Source organism: Esox lucius, chromosome 15, assembly GCF_011004845.1.
Source record: "Esox lucius isolate fEsoLuc1 chromosome 15, fEsoLuc1.pri, whole genome shotgun sequence".
In the NCBI taxonomy this organism is placed as follows: Eukaryota; Metazoa; Chordata; class Actinopteri; order Esociformes; family Esocidae; genus Esox; species Esox lucius.
This window is the reverse complement of record NC_047583.1, coordinates 24807132-24834093: the sequence shown is the minus strand read 5'-3', so window position 1 is coordinate 24834093 and position 26962 is coordinate 24807132. Positions and strand designations below refer to the sequence as shown.

At 44.1% G+C, this 26962-nt stretch overlaps 2 protein-coding genes across 5 annotated transcripts in view; both read left to right on the top strand.

Annotated features, from left to right (window-relative positions):
- arhgap5 (Rho GTPase activating protein 5) overlaps nucleotides 1-7994 on the top strand; it is a 39469-nt gene extending 31475 nt beyond the window's left edge. For all 3 annotated transcript variants that reach the window (XM_010892949.5, XM_010892947.5, XM_010892948.5), the window contains exons 5-7: nucleotides 2669-2800; nucleotides 5735-5840; nucleotides 6135-7994. In XM_010892949.5, the coding sequence (XP_010891251.1) occupies nucleotides 2669-2800; nucleotides 5735-5840; nucleotides 6135-6459 (563 nt within the window). In that variant the 3' untranslated portion in view covers nucleotides 6460-7994. The remainder of the gene's footprint in view (nucleotides 1-2668; nucleotides 2801-5734; nucleotides 5841-6134) is intronic.
- Nucleotides 7995-9485: 1491 nt separating this feature from the next.
- Nucleotides 9486-26962, top strand: part of akap6 (A kinase (PRKA) anchor protein 6) — a 130965-nt gene continuing 113488 nt past the window's right edge. The window contains exons 1-2 of one of the 2 annotated variants that reach the window (XM_034297391.1): nucleotides 9486-9578; nucleotides 13025-13328. The gene's annotated coding sequence lies outside the window, so the exon portion shown is untranslated. Of the gene's footprint in view, nucleotides 9579-13024; nucleotides 13329-23042; nucleotides 23247-26962 lie in introns of those variants that run through there. The other variant, XM_034297392.1, reaches the window with a different exon arrangement.

Sequence of the window (26962 nt, the reverse complement as noted above, 5' to 3'; positions counted from 1 at the left end):
TTAGTACTCCTTTCCTCCTCTCTGCCATCCTCTCTCTTCATCTCTTCCTCCCTTTCTCTCTTCCTCTCTCTTCAGCTCACTGTTGTCCAATCTCTCTCTTTTTCTTCGCTTTTCCTCTCCATCAACGGAATTTTTGTGAATTAGGTACATTTTTCTCCCTATCTGTCCTTTTCTGCTCTGGGAGAGAAAGATCTACTCTGACAGCTGTCAGTTCACCTTAGGCCCTGTCCATCATTCTCTCTTGCGCTTTCTCTTTCTCCCTCCCTCACCCAGCCCCACTCCCTTTCAGCTCATCTCAATATCCCTTTTATTTGCACATTTACACAGAATTGTTTCTTCTCTAATGTTGCCGGGAGTTGCATTATGTAGAAAGGCTTGTCAGAATATGAGTGAGCATATAATATACGATGCAGTCCATGTATTTAGACAGTGACACATATTTTTGTTGTTATGGCTTTGTACTTGAAATGAAACGTGTTCAGACTGTTAGCTTTAATTTAAGGGTATTTACATCCATAACTTATGTAGGAATTAGGCCTACAGCCCTATTTATTCATAGTCTCTCCATTTCAGGGGGAAAATGTAATTGGACAAATTAACAATCTTAAAGTCGTCATATTTAGTACTTTTCAGACGTTGCAAATCCTTTGCCTTCACTGACAGCCTGAAGTGTGTAACCCATAGACATCACCTGACACTTGGTGTCTTCCGGGGAACCTCTGCCTGGCCTGTACTGCCGCTTCAGTTCCTGTTCAGGGATTTTGGCCTTCAGTTGTCCTCCAGCACGTGAAACTCATGCTCACTAGATTCAGGTCGAAGGACTAACTTTACCTTTATTCAAGTAAATTACTTTTTGTCCCTGAAAAACATGTCAGTTTGGGGTCACCTTCCTGAAAGGTGACATCCTGTCCAATCAGTCCAATGGGTTTTGCAGCAGTTCCAGCATTATTATAGACAAGTAAACCAGTTCCAGCATTATTAAAGACAAGTAAACCAGTTCCGGCATTATTATAGACAAGTAAACCAGTTCCGGCATTATTACAGACAAGTAAACCAGTTCCAGCATTATGAAAGACAAGTAAACTAGTTCCGGCATTATTAAAGACAAGTAAACCAGTTCCAGCATTATTATGGACAAGTAAACCAGTTCCAGCATTATGAAAGACAAGTAAACCAGTTCCAGCATTATTATGGACAAGTAAACCAGTTCCAGCATTATGAAAGACAAGTAAACCAGTTCCAGCATTATGAAAGACAAGTTATCCAGTTCCAGCATTATGAAAGACAAGTAAACCAGTTCCAGCATTATGAAAGACAAGTTATCCAGTTCCAGCATTATTATAGACAAGGAAAACAGTTCCAGCATTATTATAGACAAGGAAAACAGTCCCATTGACAGATGATAGATGCCCAATAAATGGCCAAACCAGAACACTATCTACACCATGGTTCAGTGATCAGGTGGTATGCTGGATTGTGAGCAGTTCCTTTCTCCACACGTTCCTCTTTCAATCACTGGTTCAGGTTTATTTTCATTCCTCTGTCCATAAGAAATTTTCCCACAACTCTACAGGTTATTTTTTTTCTGCTTTTCAGCAAACTGTAACCTGGCAGTTCTGTTCTGTTGAGACTTACCAGTGATTTGCATCTTGTGGTAAACTCTGAGGTTATGTTGTATTCTTCTCTTTATGGTCTTTGACACATCCGTCCCTACATCCTGGAGAGTGTTCTTAATCTGTTCGACAGTTGAAAAGGAGTTTTTCTTCACAATTGAAAGCACTTTTTGGTCATCCAGTACAGTGGTCTTCCGTGGTCTACCAGGTTCTTTGCTATTCTTAAGCTCACCAATGCATCCTTGCTTCTGAACAATGTAGCAGCCAGTTCATGTTGACCCACTTAATATTTTGGCTCTGTCTCTGGTTTTCAGCCTTGTGATGGCCCTATTGACATTATTCATCGACAATGTCAACAGATTCCAAATGCAGATGCCACACCTAGATCACCCCTCGACCTTTTGTTATCTCTCTTGTGCATGAACTAACGATGCAATGACGCCCACCTGTCCATAAAAGAGCTGAGCAATCCATTGTCCAATTACTTTTTGCTCAACTATATATAAAAAGGGCTGTAATTCCTGCAAAGTCTTTTAAAGCCCCACAATTCTAGCTGGCAATATGCACTTCAACCTCTTAGCCGTTGTTTCATTTCTGGAGTACTGAGCCTAAGTAAGAAAACTGGAGTCACTGTCCATATACTTATGATTTAATGTTTAATGTTTTTGGTAATAAATCTAGATTTAGGGAGATGAGCAGAGTTTTGAGTGAATTATGGTTCAACTGTTTAGTTTACAGTCTGTAGGTGGTTTGATCTGGTCAGACATGGTCTGAATGGGACAGATGGTTGAGGGTTCTGTTCAGGCGGCAGGATTTGTTGCCCCCCCCCCACCACACACACACACACACACACACACACACACAGCCTGCCGGAGGAGAATTTTTAGAAAGGGACAGGAGGGGTCAACAAAGATCTTTTCCGGTGCGTTTCCTTACCCTGGAGTCTCGCTTCCTCTCACCTCTTCCCGTTGGCGATAATAGAATACATATGATTTGTTGCCACAGTAGGTGCTGTTGTGTCCCACCTTTCTCCATCTAACCGCCTTTCCCCACAGATCACAGTGTGGACCTGGTAGTGATGGACGTGGCGGTGAATGCGGTGGCCGGGGCTCTGAAGGCCTTCTTCGCTGACCTGCCCGACCCTCTCATCCCCTACAACCTGCACCCGGAGCTGGTGGAGGCAGCCAGTGAGTACCACCAGCTGCCGTCCGTCTCGGAGCTGACCTCAGCCGGGACGTGTCTTTCCAACGCTTTCAGCTACGCGCGGCTGAGTTTGCCCGGTGCGACACTCCCAAAAATTACACTGAACCCAGTCCCGTCTGGCGATCTCATTTGACCGAGCAGGCCTGGAAGAGAACTGAGCTTCTGGCAACTAGGGCTGTAGAATTAATCACATTCAGTTTGTGCAATATTCGCATGGCAAGAGAAATCGGGCACACAACCACTCAGCCGCGTGTGGTATCCGTTTCCAAGTTTTCCTTTTCCTCTAAGCAGCGCGGTTCAAACAGCCAGCCAGTTGTTTGACACAAGAACCACGCCGCTCGGCACTTTGCTTTTTAATACACCGTTGTGTTTATACGACTCCCAAAAGTTCAACCACGGGTTGTGATTTATATCACGCAAATAATTGCATGATATGGGCTCATGTTGTGCAGCCCTTACATATCAACCCGCGTTTAAACCATAGAGGCCGGTCCTGACTGACGAACTGTAGTTGTGGGGAGGGTTTTACACCCATTGCCTTAGCTCTCCTCTCCCAGAATCCCACCCAGCTGCTGGAGAAGGCCAGGTCAGCCAGTTCTGAGCTGTTATCGTGGAGGGCCAGGGACGGGGAGAGAGAGAAAGCATTTCAAATGGATGTGGCTCCAGCTTCCGGAGATCCTCATATTAGCTCAGTCTCTCCAAAGGCGACGGGGGTTTTAAGCAACGTTCATTTCTGCCTCGTTTATTCCGCTGTCACATTTCAGGTGCGCTCTGTTCTGTTCTCACTCCCGGCGTGCTCTCGCTGGTAGGACGTAGCAAAGCGCCGTGAGGTTGGATATCTGCCAGGCATGGTGATGTCGTTTTCCACCGCCTGTAAACACGAGCAGATGTTAAAGACTCTTGTTGTTATTAACCCTGGGCTGATACGCTCCATTGACTTGTATTGTTACACGCAGTGTTTCTTCTACCAGTGTCTTATCTATTATAGGGTGTATATATATTAGGATTAGCTTTATCCCCTCCTCCGCCGTCTAAAAGCTTTTGGCTTCAGTTGAACATTTCAGATAGAGACCCTGGAAGCCTCTGGGAGCGTCAGACTAGCGTAGCTTCCTGCATGCCGTCGTCAGGCCTCGCTCAGAACCAGGCAGCCGCCTTCTCTTAGGAAGTCACCTGGATTTTAGCAAGAGGGGGGATTCAGAGAGAGGCTGTTGGGATAAACCCATTACCTGTCAGTACCCCCCCCCCCCCATGTTAGGATCCTTTCCTCGGTGCTCCTGCTGTGAAGCTGTAAGCACCCGTTCGTATTCCAAACCCAGTTAGAAGTCTCATCACACTCCGCTCACAGCTGTCCTCCCGAAAGACGCGTTCCTGCCCAAGGATGCCAAATGATTTTCATGCATCTGCATTACCCCCCCCCCCCCACCCACCCCCCCGCATAGCTGTCTGCTCGCCTCCCAAACAACACCCTGTTCCCTGAATAGTACACTCCTACACAGCAGAGTCTGGTGCACTGTAGGGAGGAGGGGTTCATTTGGGAAGCCTCTTTATGATATCCTGCTAGCTGGAACCAACTAATCCTGGGCCTGCAGTAATGTATTACTGATCACTGCTGAACCCACCCTGGCCTGCACATGGTCTCACTGCTGCAGATTACCGTCCCAGAAATAGGCCTTCTCCCTCCCTCCTTCTGAGGAATCTGGATCATCTCTCAGGGCTTGGAGCAGTTCTGCAGAAGGGATTGTGCAAGCAGCATACTGTGGAGGGGTTTGGAGGACCTCCAAGTCTCCGAGCGCATCACCAATGGCCCCCTTTCTCCTAGTGCACCTTGGCAGTCCAGAGCCTGTGCAGGATAGGGTTCTGTTTGGGACGCAGTGTCATTCCGGGCCAGTGTTGTTGCTCTGCTCTGGGACACAGAGCACGCACACTTCCTCTGGTGACGTTCTGACAATAGTGTTTTCAGTACAGGACAAACTGACGCCAGGCACTGAGGCACGCGTGTCAAGGTAGCGTCCCTTCTGACCCCATTTAACACGACCTGCATTTACCTAATGATTCCTGCTAAACAACACTTTTTGGAGTTCACAATGTTGTTGTGGTTATTGATTGAACATTCACAGAGATTATATTTGGTTTTCATCTTGGCAGAATACCTATTGGTTATCAGTGGTAATCAACATGTAGGAAAATGTTGCCCAAAAAAAGCCCTCCCACCCCAGTGTCATCATCCACATAACCCTCCCACCCCAGTGTCATCATCCACATAACCCTCCCACCCCAGTGTCATCATCCACATAACCCTCCCACCCCAGTGTCATCATCCACATAACCCTCCCACCCCAGTGTCATCATCCACATAACCCTCCCACTCCAGTGTCATCTTCCACATAGCCCCCTCAGCCCAGTGTCTTCATCCACATTCTTCCTCCCTTGTCTCCTCATCCACATTCCTCCTCCCTTGTCTCCTCATCCACATTCTTCCTCCCTTGTCTCCTCATCCACATTCTTCCTCCCTTGTCTCCTCATCCACATTCTTCCTCCCTTGTCTCCTCATCCACATTCTTCCTCCCTTGTCTCCTCATCCACATCATCCCCCTACCCCAATGTTATCCCTGACATCACAACCCCCCCCATCATCCCAGTGCCATCGTCCCCTGCTGTTCCTTCATCCCTCATAGGTCCACATGGAGGTTAGCCTGCAGCTCATCCTAGACTAGTGGCCTATTATTAAGGAGTGATAATAGAGCCAGCTGAAGGCTTGTATATGGACATGCTGGCGCTGTAACGGCTTAAAGCAGATACCCCCTAGTGTTTAAATGGGTTTGTTGTGTAGGCGGTCATTGGCAGCCTTTCATTTTATTCATTTTCTACTTCTCCCACAGGAAGGCATTAGTAACAAGCTAACTGTGTTCTCCTCTCAGAAATCGTGGACCACATAGAAAGACTCCAAGTGCTGAAAGAAATCGTGAGGAAGTTCCCTCCTGTGAACTACGAGGTGTTCAAATATGTCATCACTCACCTGAACAGGTAACAGTCAATGGCGTCCAACTAAATGGCTCACAAATAGTCCCAGGCTGCCTTCGTTGAGTGACACAGTCTGGGAATCTGAAGAATGTCTGAAGTAGTGCAAAAGCAGACACTGTTACGCAACCGTTGCAACAACCACGTCATGCAGACGCACATACTTTCTTCATTAGGTAGAATGTAAAATAACCTCCTAAAGATCAGTCACTTTCCTGTTACCCCCTCCTGTAATTCTGTCCCCGTGTAAATAAAGAACAAGATGAATATGGTTGGACTAATCAGACTGTGTTCGTGCAGGGTGAGCCAGCAGAGCAAGACCACCCTGATGACCGCAGACAACCTGTCCATCTGCTTCTGGCCCACGCTGATGCGTCCCGACTTTGAGAACAAGGACACCCTCTCCACCACCAAGCTCAACCAGTCGGTCATCGAGTCCTTCATCCAGCAGAGCCAGTACTTCTTCTATGGCGGTGACATCCAGGAGAGTTCCAGCACGGAGAGCACCCCGCCGCCCCACCACTGTCACAGCATGGTGGAGGCCCTGCTCCCCCTACAGCTGCCCCCTCCACTCCAGCCCCAGCAGATCCAGCACATGTCCCTGCAGCCCGACCCGCTTATATAGACCCCCACCCCCCGGCGGCGGTGCCCTTGGTGGGCCGGCGTGTTACGGCACACACTACTACGTTTCACCTTAGGTCCCGGCTCCCCGTTCTGGGCAACTGAATTGTTGAGAGAATGAAGAAGAAAAAACTACGTACATGTGGTCGACCTTTTCCCATTTTCAGAAAGATGTGACGTGGGGTGGAGGATTGAGACCATCTGTTGCTCTGGGGATCGACCCCCCGACCTTAAAGACACTTCATGCCTCCTGGAAGGGGGCAAAGGCCATGTGAAAATGATTTGCTAAACTCTACAACACCTTGCAAAATATAAGGAAAATATATTTATAATAGTTGTTTTTTGTTTATTTGTAAACAAAAAGAAAAAAGAAACAAAAAAAGACTGCCTGTCAAAAAACCTCATTCATTCAAGTGAACTTGACATTACATGATGTTCTTCTGCTACTACCAGGGTAGATGTTCTTCTGCTACTACCAGGGTAGATGTTCTTCAGCTTCTACCAGGGTAGATGTTCTTCTGCTACTACCAGGGTAGATGTTCTTCTGCTACTACCAGGGTAGATGTTCTTCTGCTACTACCAGGGTAGATGTTCTTCTGCTACTACATTTCATTATGATTTGACCAGGATGAAAATGGATTGTCCTTTTGCTTTTATACCAGTATGACTTTGTGTTTTTATCGAAAAGGTTTGTGGGACAAAAAGACAGGGAGATTTGTCAGGATGGTGCTTGTGTGTTCGTAGTCTCTTCTCCGCTCCCAACGCCTCGCACTGTTTGGGAGGGAACGGGACCCTGTGGAAGAGGGCGGTTTCACTGGTGCAGTACCGCATTGGACCAGGACCAGAACAGACCAACGGACTGCCTGACCCATCTCCTATTGGAGCAGAACTCATGCAATTTCTGAAGCTTATGAAGGGAGCATCCCACTACTAAAACCCTAATGGCACATCTCTGCGTTTAACTCTGAAATGTACGCGTTGCAAAGCATTCTCTCGTTCTGGCCGTTTGTTTTCTATGTTGTTTTTAGTCTCTGTGGCGGTGCTGCTCACCTGATGGGAGGCGTTTGTTGTTCTTTGTTGAACTAAATTTGCATGTCTTATTTTGCCACTTTGAAATGATAATGAAAGATTTAAAAGAAAAAAAACGACTGAACTTACAACTCAAGATTAACCACATTCATTCAGATCATCTTTTTTTAATGTAACTTAGTTGAGGCAGATTCAAAGGAGGTCACATTTTCATTTCTACTGTTCATTCATTCAGTTTGTCATGCAAGATGTCAACTCTTAATATCATATTTTGGTTACATGTTTAATTGTTTCCCTTAAATAGAGGGGGAAAATATATATAAGTATATTATTTATCAGCAGATTGCTGATATAGCAAAATACCATTGGGTACTGACATTCTGTATAATCTTGTAATACCTACTATAACCAGATTTCTTTGTGGTATGATGTACTAAAATGTTGGGTTAGATTAATTGACTGTACTTAATTCCCTTCATCTTATGAATAAAGACTCATTGCTTCTTTGTAGATGGTACTGAAGTTTGTTTTGCTGTAAGTAAAAGATGCTGCTTAGAAATTTATGGAACGGAGAAGTGAGTCTTGTGGGATTGGAGGGCAGGTTAGTAAGGGACTGGGGAGATTGACTGAAATGGCACCCTTTTTCCTACATAGTGCTCTGCTGTCCACCATAGCCCAGTAGACCCTGGTCAAAAGAAGTGCCCTACAGAGATATGAGGGGGTCATTTCAGCCTGTTATTATGAATCTCTATAGAGACATGAGGGGGCCATTTCAGCCTGTTATTATGAATCTCTACAGAGACATGAGGGGGCCATTTCAGCCTGTTATTATGAATCTCTATAGAGACATGAGGGGGCCATTTCAGCCTGTTATTATGAATCTCTATAGAGACATGAGGGGGCCATTTCAGCCTGTTATTATGAATCTCTATAGAGACATGAGGGGGCCATTTCAGCCTGTTATTATGAATCTCTATAGAGACATGAGGGATGTTGGGGGAAGGTTGGGGGAAGATGGCAGCAGCTGCTAGAGGTAGAATATACCTTTTGTGTAGTTTCAATAAAATGCAACCATATTTTGGTCATAAGATCTGCCTCATTTAAACCGGTGTACAAACTCTTACAATTTTAACATCATCTGCATTGTATTATAGTAAATAAATGATTTTGAGAGAAAAAAGGTTTGGCTTACTTTTTAAAGTATTTTTTTACTTATGAAATGTGCTCTTATGTTTATTTCAAAGCCAGGAAACTGCTAGGGTTTGGTTGTCTTGGGACTAGATGACCTGGAATGGTGTAATATCAAGGTGATGCGGGGTAGCAATGCAACACAACATTTAATGTGATTGGACGGGGGTTTGTTATTGTTAGAGCTGATATTCATTTGAAACAATGCAGGGTCCGCAGAACTACTTTAAAGATGCAATCATAGAAGTCTCCTCAGGTGAGAAGTGATGCAAGTGCGCCATCTGCTGGGGAAACAAGTCTTATTTGTCATGGCTGTTCCAATAGAATTGACAAAATATCTTTAAAATCCTAGCAGCAACAAATATTGTATGCTCTGCTACTTGTTTTTCTTCTGTAAACATAACAGTCTAAATGAAAAGTTATTTCGAATATCGGTGTCGTGTCTTACAGTTCTTTACTTATGCTGATGGTAACAGGAAAATAAAACGGTTATGCAGTTTTAGACCTTAACCGTAAACATTTATTTAATTGTTATATCTACTGGCAGTTGGAGACGCATGGTATGCTGCTGCTGAAGCATCCAAATAGGTTTTGCAACAGTCAATGTTTTATTTTATCTGTAGCCTACCTATGTTCCAGAGAAGTGCTTCACGTGGTATAATTATGCAATATGCGTTTGTGAGCTTATTGGTTCGTCTTAATGAGTTGGTGGTGTTCTCTGATTGGCGGAATGTATGGCTGGAAAATTCGACAGACATTAGTGCGTTTCTGTTACCATTACTAGCCGAGTTTGAGAAACAATTCCAATTACTATAATTTTACGGTCTGTACACACGTTATTAAAATGTAATGTAGTCATGCAGATGGAGTTTACGGGCAACAGTCAGCTGAATGGATTCACTCGAGGTATTATCCAAGGACCCTCGATTCCCATCTCAAGGCCGATAGCTAGGCATAAACTACATCGAGTCGTTTTCAATTTATGCTTTATTATTCGTCTTTAAATAACCGTTTACCGTTGTACACATGCATGTCTTATGTACAACGGTACAGATAAATGAGAGATACAGACCACTCAGTCATGAGAACAGTTCGAGATGGGGGAATACATGTAAAGTTAACATATTGTAAACACGTACCAGATGTGCCGTACTCTTCATTAACATTAATTTTTCAAAGCCAACTACATTATGCTTAAAGCATGAACGACAAGGCAGAAGGTTCTCTGCAGTTGTCCTCTATGATATTCTTTGGCAATAGTATATGAATGCCATCTGGTGTAGTGGCCTGGTATTGCGTCACTATAGGTCATGAGTTGAATAGTTTGAAGCTTTTTTTAGAATAGATTTCACTGCAGTAAAACTTCTCAAAAAATGTAATGCTACATTAGCAAAGAGATTCAGTGCCCTGTATAATTATTGTTACTGAGAAGCATGTTTTGCTTCTTTTGGCTCTGTACGTTAACATTTTGCATTTTATGTCAAACAATTTTATGAGGCTAAAGTATAATACTTTTTTAGGATATCTTTTTACCTATTAGTATCCCATTTAGAAATGACAATATACAGTTGCTCTCAACAATAGGCCGTGTGCTTCATAAAAGTGGCCTTTATGGGTGTGGATGTTTAGTAAATAAAAAGCTGTTGTTGAAAACAAATTGCATCAAATCTCGACTAGAATATCCCAGAAGACGTGGGAGACTCAGTTTCAGAGCAAGTGGAAGAAAAAACTCTGTAACGGGTATGAAATGGCTAGTCAGTTTGCCTCGGTCGGAGCATGTCTCTTGCACAACTTGAATTCTGCAAGAGACATGGTAATGTGATTAATCTTCCTGCTGGAAAATGACACAAAAATACACAACAAAAATGTAAAAACAAAATTATCAATGTCCTGGAGTGAGATTGTCAGATCCAATTGATAAGTAGAAAAAGTTGAAAAACCCAATCCAACTTAACGGAGCGTGACCAATTTTGTTTGTATACAGTCTCTGTGTCCAGATATACAGTGGGGAGAACAAGTATTTGATACACTGCAGATTTTGCAGGTTTTCCCACTTACAAAGCATGTAGAAGTCTGTCATTTTTATCATAGGTACTATTCAACTGTGAGTGACGGAATCTAAAACAAAATCCAGAAATTCACATTGTATGATTTTTAAGTAATTAATTTGCATTTTATTGAATGATATAAGTATGTAATACATCAGAAAAGCAGAACTTAATATTTGGTACAGAAACCTTTGTTTGCAATTACAGAGCTCATGCGTTTCCTGTAGTTCTTTACCAGGTTTGCACACACTGCAGCAGGGATTTTGGCCCACTCCTCCATACAGACCTTCTCCAGATCCTTCAGGTTTCGGAGCTGTCGCTGGGCAATACAAACTTTCAGCTCCCTCCAAAGATTTTCTATTGGGTTCAGGTCTGGAGACTGGCTAGGCCACTCCAGGAGCTTGAGATGCTTCTTACGGAGCCACTCCTTAGTTGCCCTGGCTGTGTGTTTCGGATCGTTGTCATGCTGGAAGACCCAGCCACGACCCATCTTCAATGCTCTTACTGAGGGAAGGAGGTTGGCCAAGATCTCGCAATACATGGCCCCATCCATCCTCCCCTCAATACGGTGCAGTCGTCCTGTCCCCTTTGCAGAAAAGCATCCCCAAAGAATGATGTTTCCACCTCCATGCTTCACGGTTGGGATGGTGTTTTTGGGGTTGTACTCATTCGTCTTCTTCCTCCAAACACGGCGAGTGGAGTTTAGACCAAAAAGCTCTATTTTTGTCTCATCAGACCACATGACCTTCTCCCATTCCTCCTCTGGATCATCCAGATGGTCATTGGCAAACTTCAGACGGGCCTGGACATGCGCTGGCTTGAGCAGGGGGATCATGCGTGCACTTCAGGATTTCAATCCATGACTGCGTAGTGTGTTACTAATGGTTTTCTTTGAGACTGTGGTCCCAGCTCTCTTCTGGTCATTGACCAGGTCCTACCGTGTAGTTCTGGGCTGATCCCTCACCTTCCTCACGATCATTGATGCCCCACGAGGTGAGATCTTGCATGGAGCCCCAGACCGAGGGAGATTGACCGTCCTCTTGAACTTCTTCCATTTTCTAATAATTGCGCCAACAGTTGTTGCCTTCTCACCAAGCTGCTTGCCTATTGTCCTGTAGCCCATCCCAGCCTTGTGCATGTCTACAATTGTATCCCTGATGTCCTTACAGAGCTCTCTGGTCTTGGCCATTGTGGAGAGGTTGGAGTCTGTTTGATTGAGTGTGTGGACAGGTGTCTTTTATACAGGTAACAAGTTCAAACAGGTGCAGTTAATACAGGTAATGAGCAGAGAACAGGAGGGCTTCTTAAAGAAAAACTAACAGGTCTGTGAGAGACGGAATTCTTACTGGTTGGTAGGTGATCAAATACTTATGCCATGCAATACAATGCAAATTAATTATTTAAAAATCATACAATGTGATTTTCAGGATTTTTGTTTTAGATCCCATCTCTCACAGTTGAAGTGTACCTATGATAAAAATTACAGACTTCTACATGCTTTTTAAGTGGGAAAACCTGCAAAATCGGCAGTGTATCAAATACTTGTTTTCCCCACTGTACAAAGCCAGTGGAAACTTTTTCCACTACATTAATGGCTGCAATTACTTATGCACTATTTAGAATAATTAATTTAGAATAATGTGTTGATAATATTTTTTACTTTGACATTTTCAACACAACTTTGTGTTAATCAGTGGATAAAACTCAAAATTAAATACATGTTGATTTCATGTTGTAACAATGAATTGAGGAAAAGCCCAAGGGTTGTTCATAACCATTTTTCCGGGGACCTATTCATATATTAGGACCTATTCATTGAATATCCAAATTAAGCACTTATGTTTAGTATTTTGTTGCGTATTAATTCCATGGAATAACTGTCTGAAGTCTGCAACTCATTGACCCCACCACATGTATCATCTTGGTGATGTTCTTCGAGGCCTGTACTGCAGCCATCATCTTTTGTTGTTTGTTTTGAGGTCTTGGAGGCTGAAGTTTCATGTTCAATTGAATTGAAACGAAAGGCACATTTAATTGGATTTAAATCTGGAGATTCAATTGATTTCTAATATCTCATTATTAAGCTTGTTTTATCTTATACAATTAGCAATAACAGCTCTATTTATAATTCAACAGTGACATTAAAAAAGTACAATATTTTAGTGAATCAGTTTGATAGTTTTTTTAAATGAATTGTCAGAGCCCAGAATCCAAGTTGTGTAGAGCAGGGAGATCACTTCCTCCTCTCACTGAACCTCCCAGCTCCTTCCGTTGCTCAACCTTCTCTGTCTCTCTCCTGCACAGCCACTCCCACCCCCAGCCAGGCAGCCTCTCAGGGGAGGAGAGGAGCGTGAAGCACCACACCGCCTGGACCAATCGCCGCGCGGCACTGCCCCTCCATCACGTCTTAGTTTCCAAGGCAACAGGCTGGGCCGTTCTCCTGAAAGGCGCCGCATCATCGCCGACCGTCCACCCGGGGCTGCCGTAGAACCAGCAGGCACGCAGCCGGTCCTGTCAGGCACCTCCCTCTCTCTCCCCTCACGCTGCACCGTCGTCTCCGTCAACACTCAGGAAGCACACGGGTGGAGTAAGAAGTCGACTATGGTAGGTGGGTGAGGGCTTTTCGCTCTCTTCCATTTGGCTGCTTGTGTTGCGTTAGTGCTTTGTTTTTGGTGTGTGTGTGTGTGTGTGTGTGTCTGTGTGTGTGTATGTGTCTGTGTGTGTGTGTGTAATCCTCCCCAGCAGGTTGATTTAATGTGCTGTGTGATGCTAACGCCATTAGAACGAGGGAGACATAGGAGAAGAGGGAGCCCCTTTGCTTTGTTAAAGGGGCCTGGCCTGCAGAGTTGGGGGGGGGGTGCCTGCCGCATACATAAACACCCCCGGTCCCAGCCCCAGCCCAGCTGGGATGGATCGTTAGCCGGATCGTCGCGTCCTTTGACCAGCTCTAGGATGTAGGTTCTAGGCTGATGTTCTGTTGCTTTTACGGGACGGGTCATTCTCTGGCTGTCTCTCTAGGGTGTATGTCATGTAGTTTCCCATCTTTTCCGTTTCCGCAGCTCTAATGGTGTGTGTGTGTGTGTGTGTGTGTGTTTGAGCATGACGAATCAAAACTCCCAGTGAGCCGTGGTTTGTTAATACCCTCAGCCCCCCTGGCCTTTCATACGACCCTATCCCGTTGCATCGCTGCCTCACAATCCCAGCCTGGAAGGACTGCGTGAATGAGGCTGGCCGGTCGGTGCTCAGCATCGTGGGGTGGGGTGGGGTGGGTGTCTTCATCATCATGGCTCTGGCTAGGCCACCGTCAGACCTGGGATCCTCTGAGACCAGGTCCCCTCCTGTTTAATGCGGTCTGAAACGGACCCTAATAACACTCCCACGCTGACAGGCTTTATGAATACAGACCCAGACCTGCCTTTACACACTTAACTGTCCTGATTCATCCGGCGACAGCCAGCTCAGCCGCACAAATCAGGAAGGATGTCCATGTTAACCACAAGCTTCATTATCACAGCTCGGGGCTAGTATGGGGCCTGGCTCGCCAGCCACGTCCTGCATTTCATCCTCAGCCCAGTTAGTCTGCTGTCTCTTCAGTGTGTTCCGTGCAGCCGGTGCTATATGTTGTCTGGCGTGCATGCTACGGCCTGGTGCTGAATGTTATCGTTAGCTTAGCCTGTTGTGTTTCCAGTGTGAGCTGCAGTGTGTGTATTGTCTGGGTTCCAGCCCTGTGCAGGACATGGTGTGTTTTGAAGGGGTGGTGTCAGATTCACCAGTCATTACCGGAATCCCCTGTGTTCTTTTCACCACCTGCTCTTCCTTCCCCACTCCTCTGTTCACTACAGGATGGGATTTAGCTTTTTTGTCCTTTCATCTGTGTGTGTGTGTGTGTTTGAGTGTAAACGCCTGTTAGAGGCTTTCAATTGTTGTTGTTACTTCAGTCAGACAGGAAACAAAGGCACAGGTTGTTTTGAGGTTGTAGTATATGAAATTAAGTTTGTCAGTGAACAGATCTGGTAGGGAGTATTCATCTTAAAAGCACACATTCAGCCTTGAATATGACGTGTAAATATTGGTGGTGTTGGTTGTTCCAGGTGTACACTTTAAGATTATGTCCTATTTCAACTGAAAAAAAATTGTATGTGATCTATTTGGCAGTGTCATTCAATAGTTTCAGGCTATTTGATGGTTGGGCCTTGTTTTTTTCCAGGCTGTATCATGTATTTAAAAAAATAAACATTTGCCCCTTTCCCAGTGTACAGAGATTGAGTGATCACATACCAGCAAAGCCCCACTGTATTATCTACCGATGCTGGTGGTCAACCCCAGTTTGGAATCACCGGGTTCTGTCACACCATCTCTCCAACCTGTTTAAAACGTCCTTCTGTTTCTCCCTGTCGGATCACGGGACTGATTATTACATTGTGGACTGGGTATCACTAAGGGTGTGGCAAACATCAGTGGCCACATGGATATCCTTTCCACACAACATTGCCCACCCAAATCAAACAGCGCTTGCTTGTACATTCTCTTCTCACATGGTTCCCACAGATAGGCTAACGTGGATGTGTAAGCAGGTCAGAACAGTACAGCTTGGTTTGGGTTGGGTTGACAAGGTTAGGTTAATCGCGTTTTCTTTGTCAGGTCACAGTAGCATGCTGATAGATTGTAGCTTATAGGAAGGGTAATTGATTGATTGATGGGATCAGGGGTAAAAGTGAACCCCTTGGCCATTCTAGGAAAGGAGAACAAGTGGATATTTCTGACAGTTAATCAGGGTTTTTGTTGAGTATAGACTATGAAATGTGTCAATATGTAGGCATATAGTCACAATAGACATGTTCAAAATGATATGTAACCTGAATAGCAGCTATACTATTGTATTCATCTTTAAATGTCTGCTCGAAAATAGTAAACATGAGTTTCCAATCAGAGTCATTCCAAAATGGCTCCAGTGTCCGAGAGATAGGAAAGACTGACTGGCTACCGTTATCTCTTACTAATTCATTATTGAACAGTGACTGTCGACTGAACCCGCACAGAGAAAAACAGGCCAGCAGATCTATGTTTGGTCCAAACCTAGACATAGTGTGTGTGTGTGTAAGTAAGTATGTATGTATGTATGTTTGTGTGACATTATATTTGTTTGAGAGAGAGGGGAATCTCTAAGATCAGACTTGAGATTGTGACTCACATGCGGTCTCCTCGCCTCCATGTCAAAGTGAGCCACTCCCTCATTCGCTGTCCTCCTCGACCCCCTCCCTCCCTTTCCTTAACCCGCTCCCTATCCTCCTCCACCCCTCCCTCTCCTTCTCCCCTCCCTCTCCTTCTCCACTCCTGTCTCCTCCATTCCCACGCCTCCATCCACGCTTTCACTGTCCTCATCCGCTCTTTCCCTCCATCCCTCAGTCATTCTGGGTCCCTCTGCTGAGAAGGTACATACCAGGTCTGGCCAACAGGCAGGCTTGCTAGTCAAAATCAGCTGAATGTATTTTAAGAAATTTCTAATTAAGGAATTTTTTTTTTTTGGCTTAGTTCTTGTCAATTTGCAGTTTACAAAGGATTTTTTTTAAATAGTCCTAATTGTCTGCCCCCCAAACATCCACTCAGGGCTGAATCCTGGTTTATATAGTGGGGGTGTTGGATGCTGCTGTTCAAGTATCCACACCCACAAGGTAAATATGCAGTCTGTGATTTTGGCGATTAACAAAATAACGTATTAAATCTCACATTTTTGGGCTGGATGTGTAATTGAATTAGAATTACTATCATACATAAGTTAGCCAAGGAATTCCATTTTGGGAAAGAAGTGGTTTTGATGATATGGGGCACCAATACGGAACATACATGACAGTACATCATTTTTAGGGACCCTTTTCGGCAAGTGACCTTAAATCACGGAGTGTCAACTTTAAATACTCACTGTCAACATGCATATAAAGAAAGGCACTCAACTTAGGTAGTGCAGTATCTCCAATAACTGGCTAAAATGAATGGGTAATAAGATGATAGTTGTTTTCTGGGAAAATGTGGTGTCCCTCAGGGCAGCAGCCTTGACCAGTTACTTTTTAAAATTGCTTAGGACTTACCAGAGCTAGAATGGTGTTGATGACTCCCGGCTTAACATTTCTCCCAAAGCCAGTGAGCTTACTGAGACTCTTCGGAAAAGTTATTAGAATTGGTAATTAGAAACAAACTGGTCCTGCATAGAAAAGTGATACATAAATTGTGTGGCCATTGAGTGGGTTGAGGAGGATAAACTACTAGGATTAAAATTGGATAAACCGTTATGATGACTAGTTCATACTTACCAGCGTTTTGTAAAGATACGGTAAAGATAAGCATTTGTTGTGAAATGTTGTCTGCATTTTTGGCACCTTGGTCAATTGTACTTGTTTTTCAGGCTCTGGTCTTGCTCCATTTCAGCTGCTGTCCAGTAGGATGGTCTGTTGTGGTGAATCTACAGCTGGGTCAATTCAAAGCAGTATGGGTTCCCCTCCTAAGTAGTTTTCAGTTAAAGGTCACTACACAGTCTACACAAGTGTCATTACTAGAGGAAGTCTCTACCATCAATACATACTTCATGACGTCAGATTGCCTAAATGTCATTTAACAACAGGCCTGTTTCTCTGTCTTGGTTGAGGGATGACGACACATTCTTCATTTAACAACAGGCCTGCTTCTATGTCTTGGTTGAAGGATGACGACACATTCTCCATTTAACAACAGGCCTGCTTCTATGTCTTGGTTGAGGGATGACGACACATTCTCCATTTAACAGCAGGCCTGCTTCTATGTCTTGGTTGAAGGATGACGACACATTCTCCATTTAACAACAGGCCTGCTTCTATGTCTTGGTTGAAGGATGACGACACATTCTCCATTTAACAACAGGCCTGCTTCTATGTCTTGGTTGAGGGATGACGACACATTCTCCATTTAACAACAGGCCTGCTTCTATGTCTTGGTTGAGGGATGACTACACATTCTCCATTTAACAACAGGCCTGCTTCTATGTCTTGGTTGAGGGATGACGACACATTCTCCATTTAACAACAGGCCTGCTTCTATGTCTTGGTTGAGGGATGACGACACATTCTCCATTTAACAACAGGCCTGCTTCTATGTCTTGGTTGAGGGATGACGACACATTCTCCATTTAACAACAGGCCTGCTTCTATGTCTTGGTTGAGGGATGACGACACATTCTCCATTTAACAACAGGCCTGCTTCTATGTCTTGGTTGAGGGATGACGACACATTCTCCATTTAACAACAGGCCTGCTTCTTTGTCTTGGTTGAGGGATGACGACACATTCTCCATTTAACAACAGGCCTGCTTATATGTCTTGGTTGAGGGATGACAACACATTCTCCATTTTAATGGGAAATATATTTTGTATATCTTTGTTATGCTCCCTCCTATGTGCTGTAGCTGCTGCTTCAGGAGGTGCTAATGGGGATCCAAATAAACAAATAAATAAGAAATAAAGTCAACTACTACTTAAAGAAAGTACTTTTTATCCATATACATACAATATTCAATTTCAAAAGATGTAAACATACTTTTTATATATGGGCTAGCTTAGATGCATTGTTCAGAGGAAACAACATGTTTACCCCAAAATAACTATAAGCATTTTTCTAAGCATTAATGAGAAAGAGAGAGAGCTCTCAAGGTTAAAGGCGACCAAAGCCCATTCTATCCTATCTTTATGGTTGTCTTTGTACAGTAACTAGATAGCCCTTAGCATATCCCTGTTTATGTCCCAGAGGGCTCTGATCAGAAGACGTCTATCTTTACCATGGTAGAGGGAGAGACATGAGGGAAAGAGGGAGACAGGAGAGAGAGGAAGGGACAGATAGGAAGGAGAGACAGGAGGGAGAGACAGACTGAAAGTAGAGAGAGACATTAGTAGAGATTGGAGGGAGGGAGAGAAAGAGAAGGGAGGGAGACAGATGAAAGGGACAGATCAAGGAGAAGAGAGGAGCTAGAGGGGGAGGAGGGAGTGAAATGAAGAGAGAGGACAGGGAGAAGGACAGCAAAAGAGAGAGAGGGGCTGTACTCTACCTGATACCTTACAGGGGTGTACAGCTTCCAGAAGAACTGCTGCTCCTGGCAGTGCTAGGGTTCCATGAAGGTCATGGTGAAACCGCTACGGATTATGAACCTTCTCTCCTACTGAATTATAACAACTTCTTTATCAGCATTTCCAACCTACATAATGTCACATATCCAATGCACAGTTATTGAAGTTGCAGTTTTTTTGCAATTTACACAAAGATTTTTCTGTATTTAGTTGTTTGAACCGCGAACAGCTGATCCACCTTAAACAGTAGCTAGTAAGCAACAACAGTGTTAGTAGTGACCATGTATTGCCCTGTTTGCATGTTCAGCCACAGAAAGCCAAGCTACTGAAATTTAATTTATTCAAGGGACAACAAATGATTGTGCCTTTTCATTGTCATCGTAGAATCCAGTTTGGATTCATGTTGGGGGTCACGGGAAATGGTAAATAATGGACTGCCTGGGCCGCAGAGAGATCCTGGATAGCAGTCACATTGTTCCACAAAATTAGGAATTATAGGATCTCCAAACATTGTTCTCTGTTGGATCCCATTTCCCAACAGATTCTGGGTTGTGTTCAGGAGGGACAAGGATTGAAAACGGACTGAAGCAGGAAGGTACTGTTTATTTTTGTGGGAAAGATGTTTTGCTGAAAACAAGCCTTACTCCAGAAGCCTTGATAAACAGGTGCTCACTGATCAACACCCAGAGCTGTCATGTTGCATCTGGATAACCTATTTCCTGGATAACTTTTACTTTGATTCATTAGGCCTACACACAAAAGAAAAAACATGTCAGAGTAGTCCTTAGAGGGATTCCAGATGTTACAGCCATGGGTAAAATCAAGGAGGCTGCTGAACACTGGCCAGCTGTCCGCAGTCAAAGCCTCGCCTCAGCAGTGCCTCTTCTAGGACCCATACGTCTTCATTGGAAACGCATCAGTCAAATGAAATGACGCTGCCGCCAGGCCACCGTGAATCATGGAATGGCTGGAAACAGGTTTTAAATGGGCTTTGCGTCAATGCTAGCAGCTTCACAGTTTCTGCAGTCTGCAATCATTGAAGTCATCAGCAACGTGATTGAACTCTGACCCATTGGTGCTCTGGTCAGAGGTTACTGAACAGGAACTCCTGTACTGTATAGATTACTGATGATGAGCCGAAGGGTTTAGACCGGCTGTTTTTGGAGACTGGAACGAGACACGGGACCGGTTGGGTTTTCCCTGGAGGTTTCTGTCTCTGAAACTAAACCACAAGGCGTAAGTAACTTAACCTCCTAAGACCTGAGCTTTGTATGAATTTTCTTTTCATGTATGAATTTTTTATTTCTCTTAGATATTCATTTCAACTGTTTTCATCAGAACAGAACATGAACAAACTTGCAAACAGTGTGAGTGAGTGTATGTATGTGTTTTAGTGTGTGTGCATTTCAATTCCAGAACAACAACAAATAAGGGCACAACTGCTAATCACATATACAGTCATTAGTGTTTTATTTATATACTGTATACATACTGTATGCTGCATTTGTCAGTACCAGAGAGGTATTCAAAGATCAATAAGTAATGCATGTTACATGCACCAGCACAGGTGCATGGTGCAGGAAGGCTGAAACATAGTGTCCTCATATGCGGACACAGGGTCTCAGGAGGTTAAGGTGCGTTCAGCCGAAGTGCTCAGGGTCCATGTTGGCCAGAATCTTTACAATGTTTACATTTCTGTTCAACAGATCTGACAATTCATCCACAAATATTTCAGAAAACGTCTTAACACAGGCTGCTTTATATTATCACAACATCATAACATAGCTTATTTAACACAGTGGAGGTTGTGACTGTTCATTACAAGCTGGTCCAGGCATGTTAAATGGGGAATTTAACAATGGCTGTTCATTGAACAACACCACAGATTTCTTCTACTAGATGTTAAAAAACAAGCCAGACCTACTTCTGAATAATTTCATCTTGGAAGAGAGAGATCCCTATCAAGCATGGTTAGGCTCCAGGTTGATGTCTAAAATGAGTAGCTGTGGGTTTTAAATAACAACTGTGTGTTTTAGCCACAAATCTCAATAGTTACTGTAGCTTCTAAACCTACAGTATGCAAAAGAAGCTGTACATCAATTCCCACAGCCAATGTTTGTTTAGCGAGACGCAAGGCAAAAATCTGTTGAATGATCCAGTCAGTCTACCAGGATGATGTTTTGAAAACCTGCGGAGGATGAGGGAGGGAATGGGCCAAAGCAGGAAGTGCGTCTGTGCAGAGTTGTTGTTTTTAGAAAGAGGAAAGTTTTCGATGTCTACATTTATCGAGATAAATAGGTGCTGATAGGAACATTGATGAAAGACATCCAATGGCTCTATAAATCAAGGAAAACTGAAGGTATAATTGGTATGTCTACTTAGTAGTGTGACCCGCTTTGCAAAATCAAAGAAAACATGAGTGCATTCACTTTTCAGTCTCATTTATACACATTCTGACGTAATGGTGTGTTTTTTGGCACGCAAATCCGATTCCAGTGCTCATTCTGGGAAATAATATGTGAAGCATCTCACTAACTCAAAAATCTCTCAGACATGAAACAAACCATCACAGGGTCCCACAGGGTGAAAAGCCTTGCTTAGTAGCGGTCTGGGCTCCCGGGTTTTCTGTATTGGCTATGTCTGATCATATCATGATTATTGTAATTGATTCAATGGTTAATATTCAAAGTTCTCTGCTCTATTTTGTTATGATGATAGGCTTACCTGTTCCAACGCTTAGAGATTTCATATCTCTTCATTATAAGACTGGGGAGTGATTGGCTTTTGGGAGCAGCCAAGGGAACAAGAGTGAGAGAGAGCCTGACCCATTTAGGGACTGCTAATTGGACTCATTAAGCACAAGAGATTTTCAGTTTCATCTGAAATGATGATTAGGTCTAATTTACAGTGACTGTCACAAAGAGTAGTACTGGTAGTAGTACTGGTAGTAGTACTGGTAGTAGTACTGGTAGTCACACACATGTTTGTACCTAAAAAGTTACAATGAAAGTGAGGCAGTGTTGCCTCACAGGCTGACATTTAAGTTACCCCCCCCCCCCCCCCCCCCCCCCATTTTTTAGGATAAAAATAATTTGGATCGATGCAACCTATGAAAGCATACATTATACTAACAACTGTGACATATTAGTTTGTTCAAGACATGAGGGTAACATAAGCATGATGTCCTCATAAACAAACGCCTTATTGTTTTGGTTAATAACGCTTGGTAAAAGACCGTGTCCAATGCCCTGAGGCCTAATGTTCTCCGCTGGCTGTAAGATCTGAGGCGCGAGCCTCCCAGGAGACCGCCCCCAAACCCCTCCAAAGCAGTTTCTTTCACTTCCCCCTCTTTCTGTTAATAAAACGCCCTCCGTTCCCTATGTCTCTGCCCCATTACGGTATGCGGGTCCTCTCTTGTCTTCCAGTTTGTGGTTGGCAACAGTCCTTCAAAGGTTGAGCTGCCTAGATGCTGCTCCAAGGTCAGGTTGTCTTCTCAGTTCTTAATAATGGTTCAGATTGGTGGTGTGGTAATCTGATTCTAGATCTGTTGTCAAGGGCACTTTAAGAGGCGGGTCATTTCCTGAGCCCATCGCCCCTCAGTGAGGTCATAGCTCTGGAATGGGCAGATTCTCATTTGCGATGGTGGTGATGATGCAAGTCTTCGGTCATAAGCGTCACATGAGTCAGAGTCAAAAGTGGTCGCCGTCTCAACTGGCTCATGTAGATCATGTAAAACCCTTTCTTACATTAAGATGGTAAAAGAGCATCTGAAAGGATGAGGTCAGATGCTCGTGTGTATCTGCCAGCTGAGGCTGTCTTGGTGACTAACCAATGATTAGCTAATAGGCGTGTCAGTGCTCTGATTTACTGGCTCCTTACTCTTAGGCTCTGGTCAAAATCTCACTTAATCTGGGTTATCCCCCAAAACAACGAAACGCCTGGTGTTTTCATACATGGAGAAAGAAGGAGAGAGAAAAGAAAGACTTTAAGAGCGGTGAAGAGATGAGGTATTCACCAATACCAGCAAATTTCTCTCCTCCTCAGCACTCTTTCCAGAGTGTCATAAAAAAGACTGCACTATCTCTCCAGCAGAAACCATTGTCATGGCCTGTTACTGTCCAGAGCCAGGGGAGGAGAGAGGGAGGGAGATGGGAGGGCTTGGGCCTGCAGTGGCGGTATCTCTCCCTCCTCCCGCCTCACTCCCTCCCTGACTCACTCCCTCCCTGACTCTCTGGACCACATGGCTGGGGACGGTGCTATGCTGTGGCTGTCACTCCAGCCTGGCAGAGAGGCGCACTGTTAGTCAGACGTGCAGCCTGACAAAAGAAGTGAATGGATTTACTCTCATCCAGTAGACCTGATCTGGCCAGGCTTTTCCTCACCTGGCTTTAACCTCTCAGCATCGTGGGATTGCCTTTTTTGGCCCGACGGACGGGGAGGTATGCCAGGGCACGGGGCCTGTGTGGAAGCACGTGGGTGGTATGGGATCCGTCATGGTCTTCTGTCAGGACGGTGTGTGACCTGTGGACGGCAGTGTGTGGGATGTTATTATGTTAGTGCGTGTGTGGGTTTTACTAATGTCTATGTGGTGAATGGAGCTCAGGGAGGAATGAAGAGCAGAATTGTCAGAGCAGAGGCCAGCTTTTCTTTGTGTTCAGTTCTTCCCTATTGGTCAGAAGTGTCAGTACTGCAAGGGGTTCTGTGTAAACGTTAATGGCTAAAACCGCTAACAACTGCTAACAGTTGAGACCTGCTTATTAGCTGTCAAGTTGCTTCATTTGTGCAGTAAGAATTGCCATTGAATGCATTGAAAATACTTGGTTTAAGAAGATAAGTTTATATATAAGAGTGATGTATCGTCAATTGAGGCTTACAAAAGATCCCCAAATCTTGCACAGTGCAGAAAATGAATTAATGAGTTAAATACTTTTTGGGGGGATTGAAGTTTGATTGAACTGTGTTCAACAATTGAAAGTGCGTTAGCCCAATTAAAGAGAAAGTATTTGTTGCTGCTGAACTCTAGCTTATCACAACATGGAAAGCAGTCTCCTAGAATAGTTGGAGTACCATAGTAACCAGCGCATCATTGGTTGGCACCACTATTCAGGCACCAACACTATAAACAGATAGCAGAACTCCCCATGACGGTCGAGTCAACCTTAAACAAACCAAATAATGTTTTACGGTATAGAACATTGAGGTAATCACTAAACAGAATATTACTTTATTAACTCCTGCCGTCCATTAAAATGTGCGTGTGTGTGTACTGTGTCAGTGGCAGCAGAGACAAAAGTAATGTAAAATGCATTGTCATCTCCAGAATGAGCAGTGATGTTTTCGTAAGAGGCTGAATTATAGGATGTTCAGGAGGTCAGTGCAGATGCCTTGATTCACGTGCCACTGTGGTTCACGTCTTACTGGTAGAGACCAGATCGGTCAGCATATGGGGATTCTCATTGGTCGATGGAGCCATCCGTCAACTTATGATGATTTTTCATTGGTAGACAGAGGCCTCTCATTGTAATTGTGCTGTACACCAATAAAGCAGCAGGATGAACTGCCTCACCCAAACCATTGATTTCCAATGACTAACTCCCAGCCTCTCCATGCTATCAGCTAATGTTGTGTTTCCACTCACTGAACTGGGCTAACCTTGTTGGCAATATTGTTAATAACTGCAACAAAAAAGATACCACCCAAAGAGGGATGGCTCGATGTGATTTGTGTCTGTTGTGACACATGGTTTGTATGAATGTCTGAAGCATGGATGTCATTGGTATCAGTTCATGTCATTTTTGTTGTACATACAGTGTCAACCACATGATTACAGAGGATACATTTGTCTGACTCATTGTTACATTTTCTGTCCCCATTATTTAATGGGGTGAGCAAATTTTTTGGAGTGTGGCTTTCAGGTTTGTTTGCTTTGTAATACAAGATGAAGTCTTATAGCCATATAGCAAGGGGTTGGAAAGAAGCTGACCCAGTGATAAGATTGCTCTCTTTTATCTTTCCCATTTTCTCTCCTTTATTAATAAATAAATGCCTAAGAATACACAGCACTGGAAAAAATGAAAAGACCACTGCACCTTTTTCATTCTCCATAAAAGTCGAAAAGGGAGGTTTTGAGTGAGGAACAGAAGGCTTAAAATTAAGAGACCACTGCAAATTGAATGCTTCTGTTCTTCACTCAAAACATTCCAATTCAACTTTTTTGTAAAGGAAAGAAAAAGGTGCAGTGTTTTCTTAATTTTTTCCGGAGCTATATAACAATTCAAAATGGTTACTGTTCTGTCCACTTTTGATCCATGAACAGAGTCTTTAAACAATTACAATACATGGAGAACTTTATCAAACTGTGTATAATACAGGAACAGGATCAATACAGGAACAGATTTCTCAGCATGACTGGGATGTATTTTTTACTAGGGGAAAATAGGCATGCTGAAATAGATATATATATATATATATACCCACATCATACTAGTTGGTTTTGGATGTTAGGGCTGTCAATCAGAATTTAAAACCTATATAAGTACCATAACCTTATCAACAGACTGGTGACAGGGTGAGGATTAGGTTAGGGAAACTGACTGGTGACATTGTGAGGATGAGGTTAGGGAAAATGACTTGTGACATTGTGAGGATGAGGTTACGGAAACTGACTGGTGACATTGTGAGGATGAGGTTATGGAAAATGACTGGTGACAGGGTGAGGATGAGGTTAGGGAAACTGACTGGTGACATTGTGAGGATGAGGTTAGGGAAACTGAATGGTGACAGGGTGAGGATGAGTTAGGGAAATTGACTGGTTACAGGTTGAGGATGAGTTTAGGGAAACTGACTGGTGACAGGGAGAGGATGAGGTTAGGGAAACTGACTAGTGACAGGGTGAGGATGAGGTTTGGGAAACTGAATGGTGACAGGGTGAGAATGAGGTTAGGGAAACTGACTGGTGACAGGGAGTGGATGAGGTTAGGGAAACTGACTGGTGACAGGGTGAGGATGAGGTTAGGGAAACTGAATGGTGACAGGGTGAGGATGAGGTTAGGGGAACTGAATGGTGACAGGGTGTGGATGAGGTTACGGAATCTGACTGGTGACAGGGTGAGGATGAGGTTACGGAATCTGACTGGTGACAGGGTGAGGATGAGTTTAGGGAAACTGACTGGTGACAGGGAGAGGATGAGGTTAGGGAAACTGACTGGTGACAGGGTGAGGATGAGTTTTGGGAAACTGAATGGTGACAGGGTGAGAATGAGGTTAGGGAAACTGACTGGTGACAGGGAGATGATGAGGTTAGGGAAACTGACTGGTGACAGGGAGAGGATGAGGTTAGGGAAACTGACTGGTGACAGGGTGAGGATGAGGTTAGGGAAACTGAATGGTGACAGGGTGAGGATGAGGTTACGGAAACTGACTGGTGACAGGGTGAGGATGAGGTTACGGAATCTGACTGGTAACAGGGTGAGGATGAGTTTAGGGAAACTGACTGGTGACAGGGTGAGGATGAGGTTAGGGAAACTGACTGGTGACAGGGTGAGGATGAGGTTTGGGAAACTGACTGGTGACAGGGTGAGGATGAGGTTGTTGAGGCACCACATAAATGACAGGATGAACTGGAGCAGAAACCTGTGACTGCTTCTCCGCTCTGCTTCTCTTACTATGCCGACCACCTACCATGATGTTCAATACACAGTCAGTTGCCAATACTAGAGAAATGTAAAGTTGAATTAAAATATGTCAGGTAGGTGATTGTTAATTGAACAACATATTTCTACAGAAATCTATCAGGCAGTATTGTGTGTAGCACATGAATGTAATGAACATTCTTAAGCTTATAAACATTCTTAATAAACATTCTTAAGCTAGCTTAACATTTACTTCATTTAAGAGACCCTGCCATACAGAGTGACCGCAGAGTTAACAGTAGTGTATCTTTTTTTTGTACTGGGCCCTTACAGGCAGACAGGCCAGCAGACAGACAGCCAGGCCAGCGGGCAGACAGACAGCCAGGCCAGCGGGCAGACAGACAGGCAGGCCAGTGGGCAGACAGACAGGCAGGCCAGCAGACAGACAGGCAGGCCAGAGGGCAGACAGACAGGCAGGCCAGCGGACAGACTGACAGGCAGGCCAGCAGACAGTGAGACAGGCC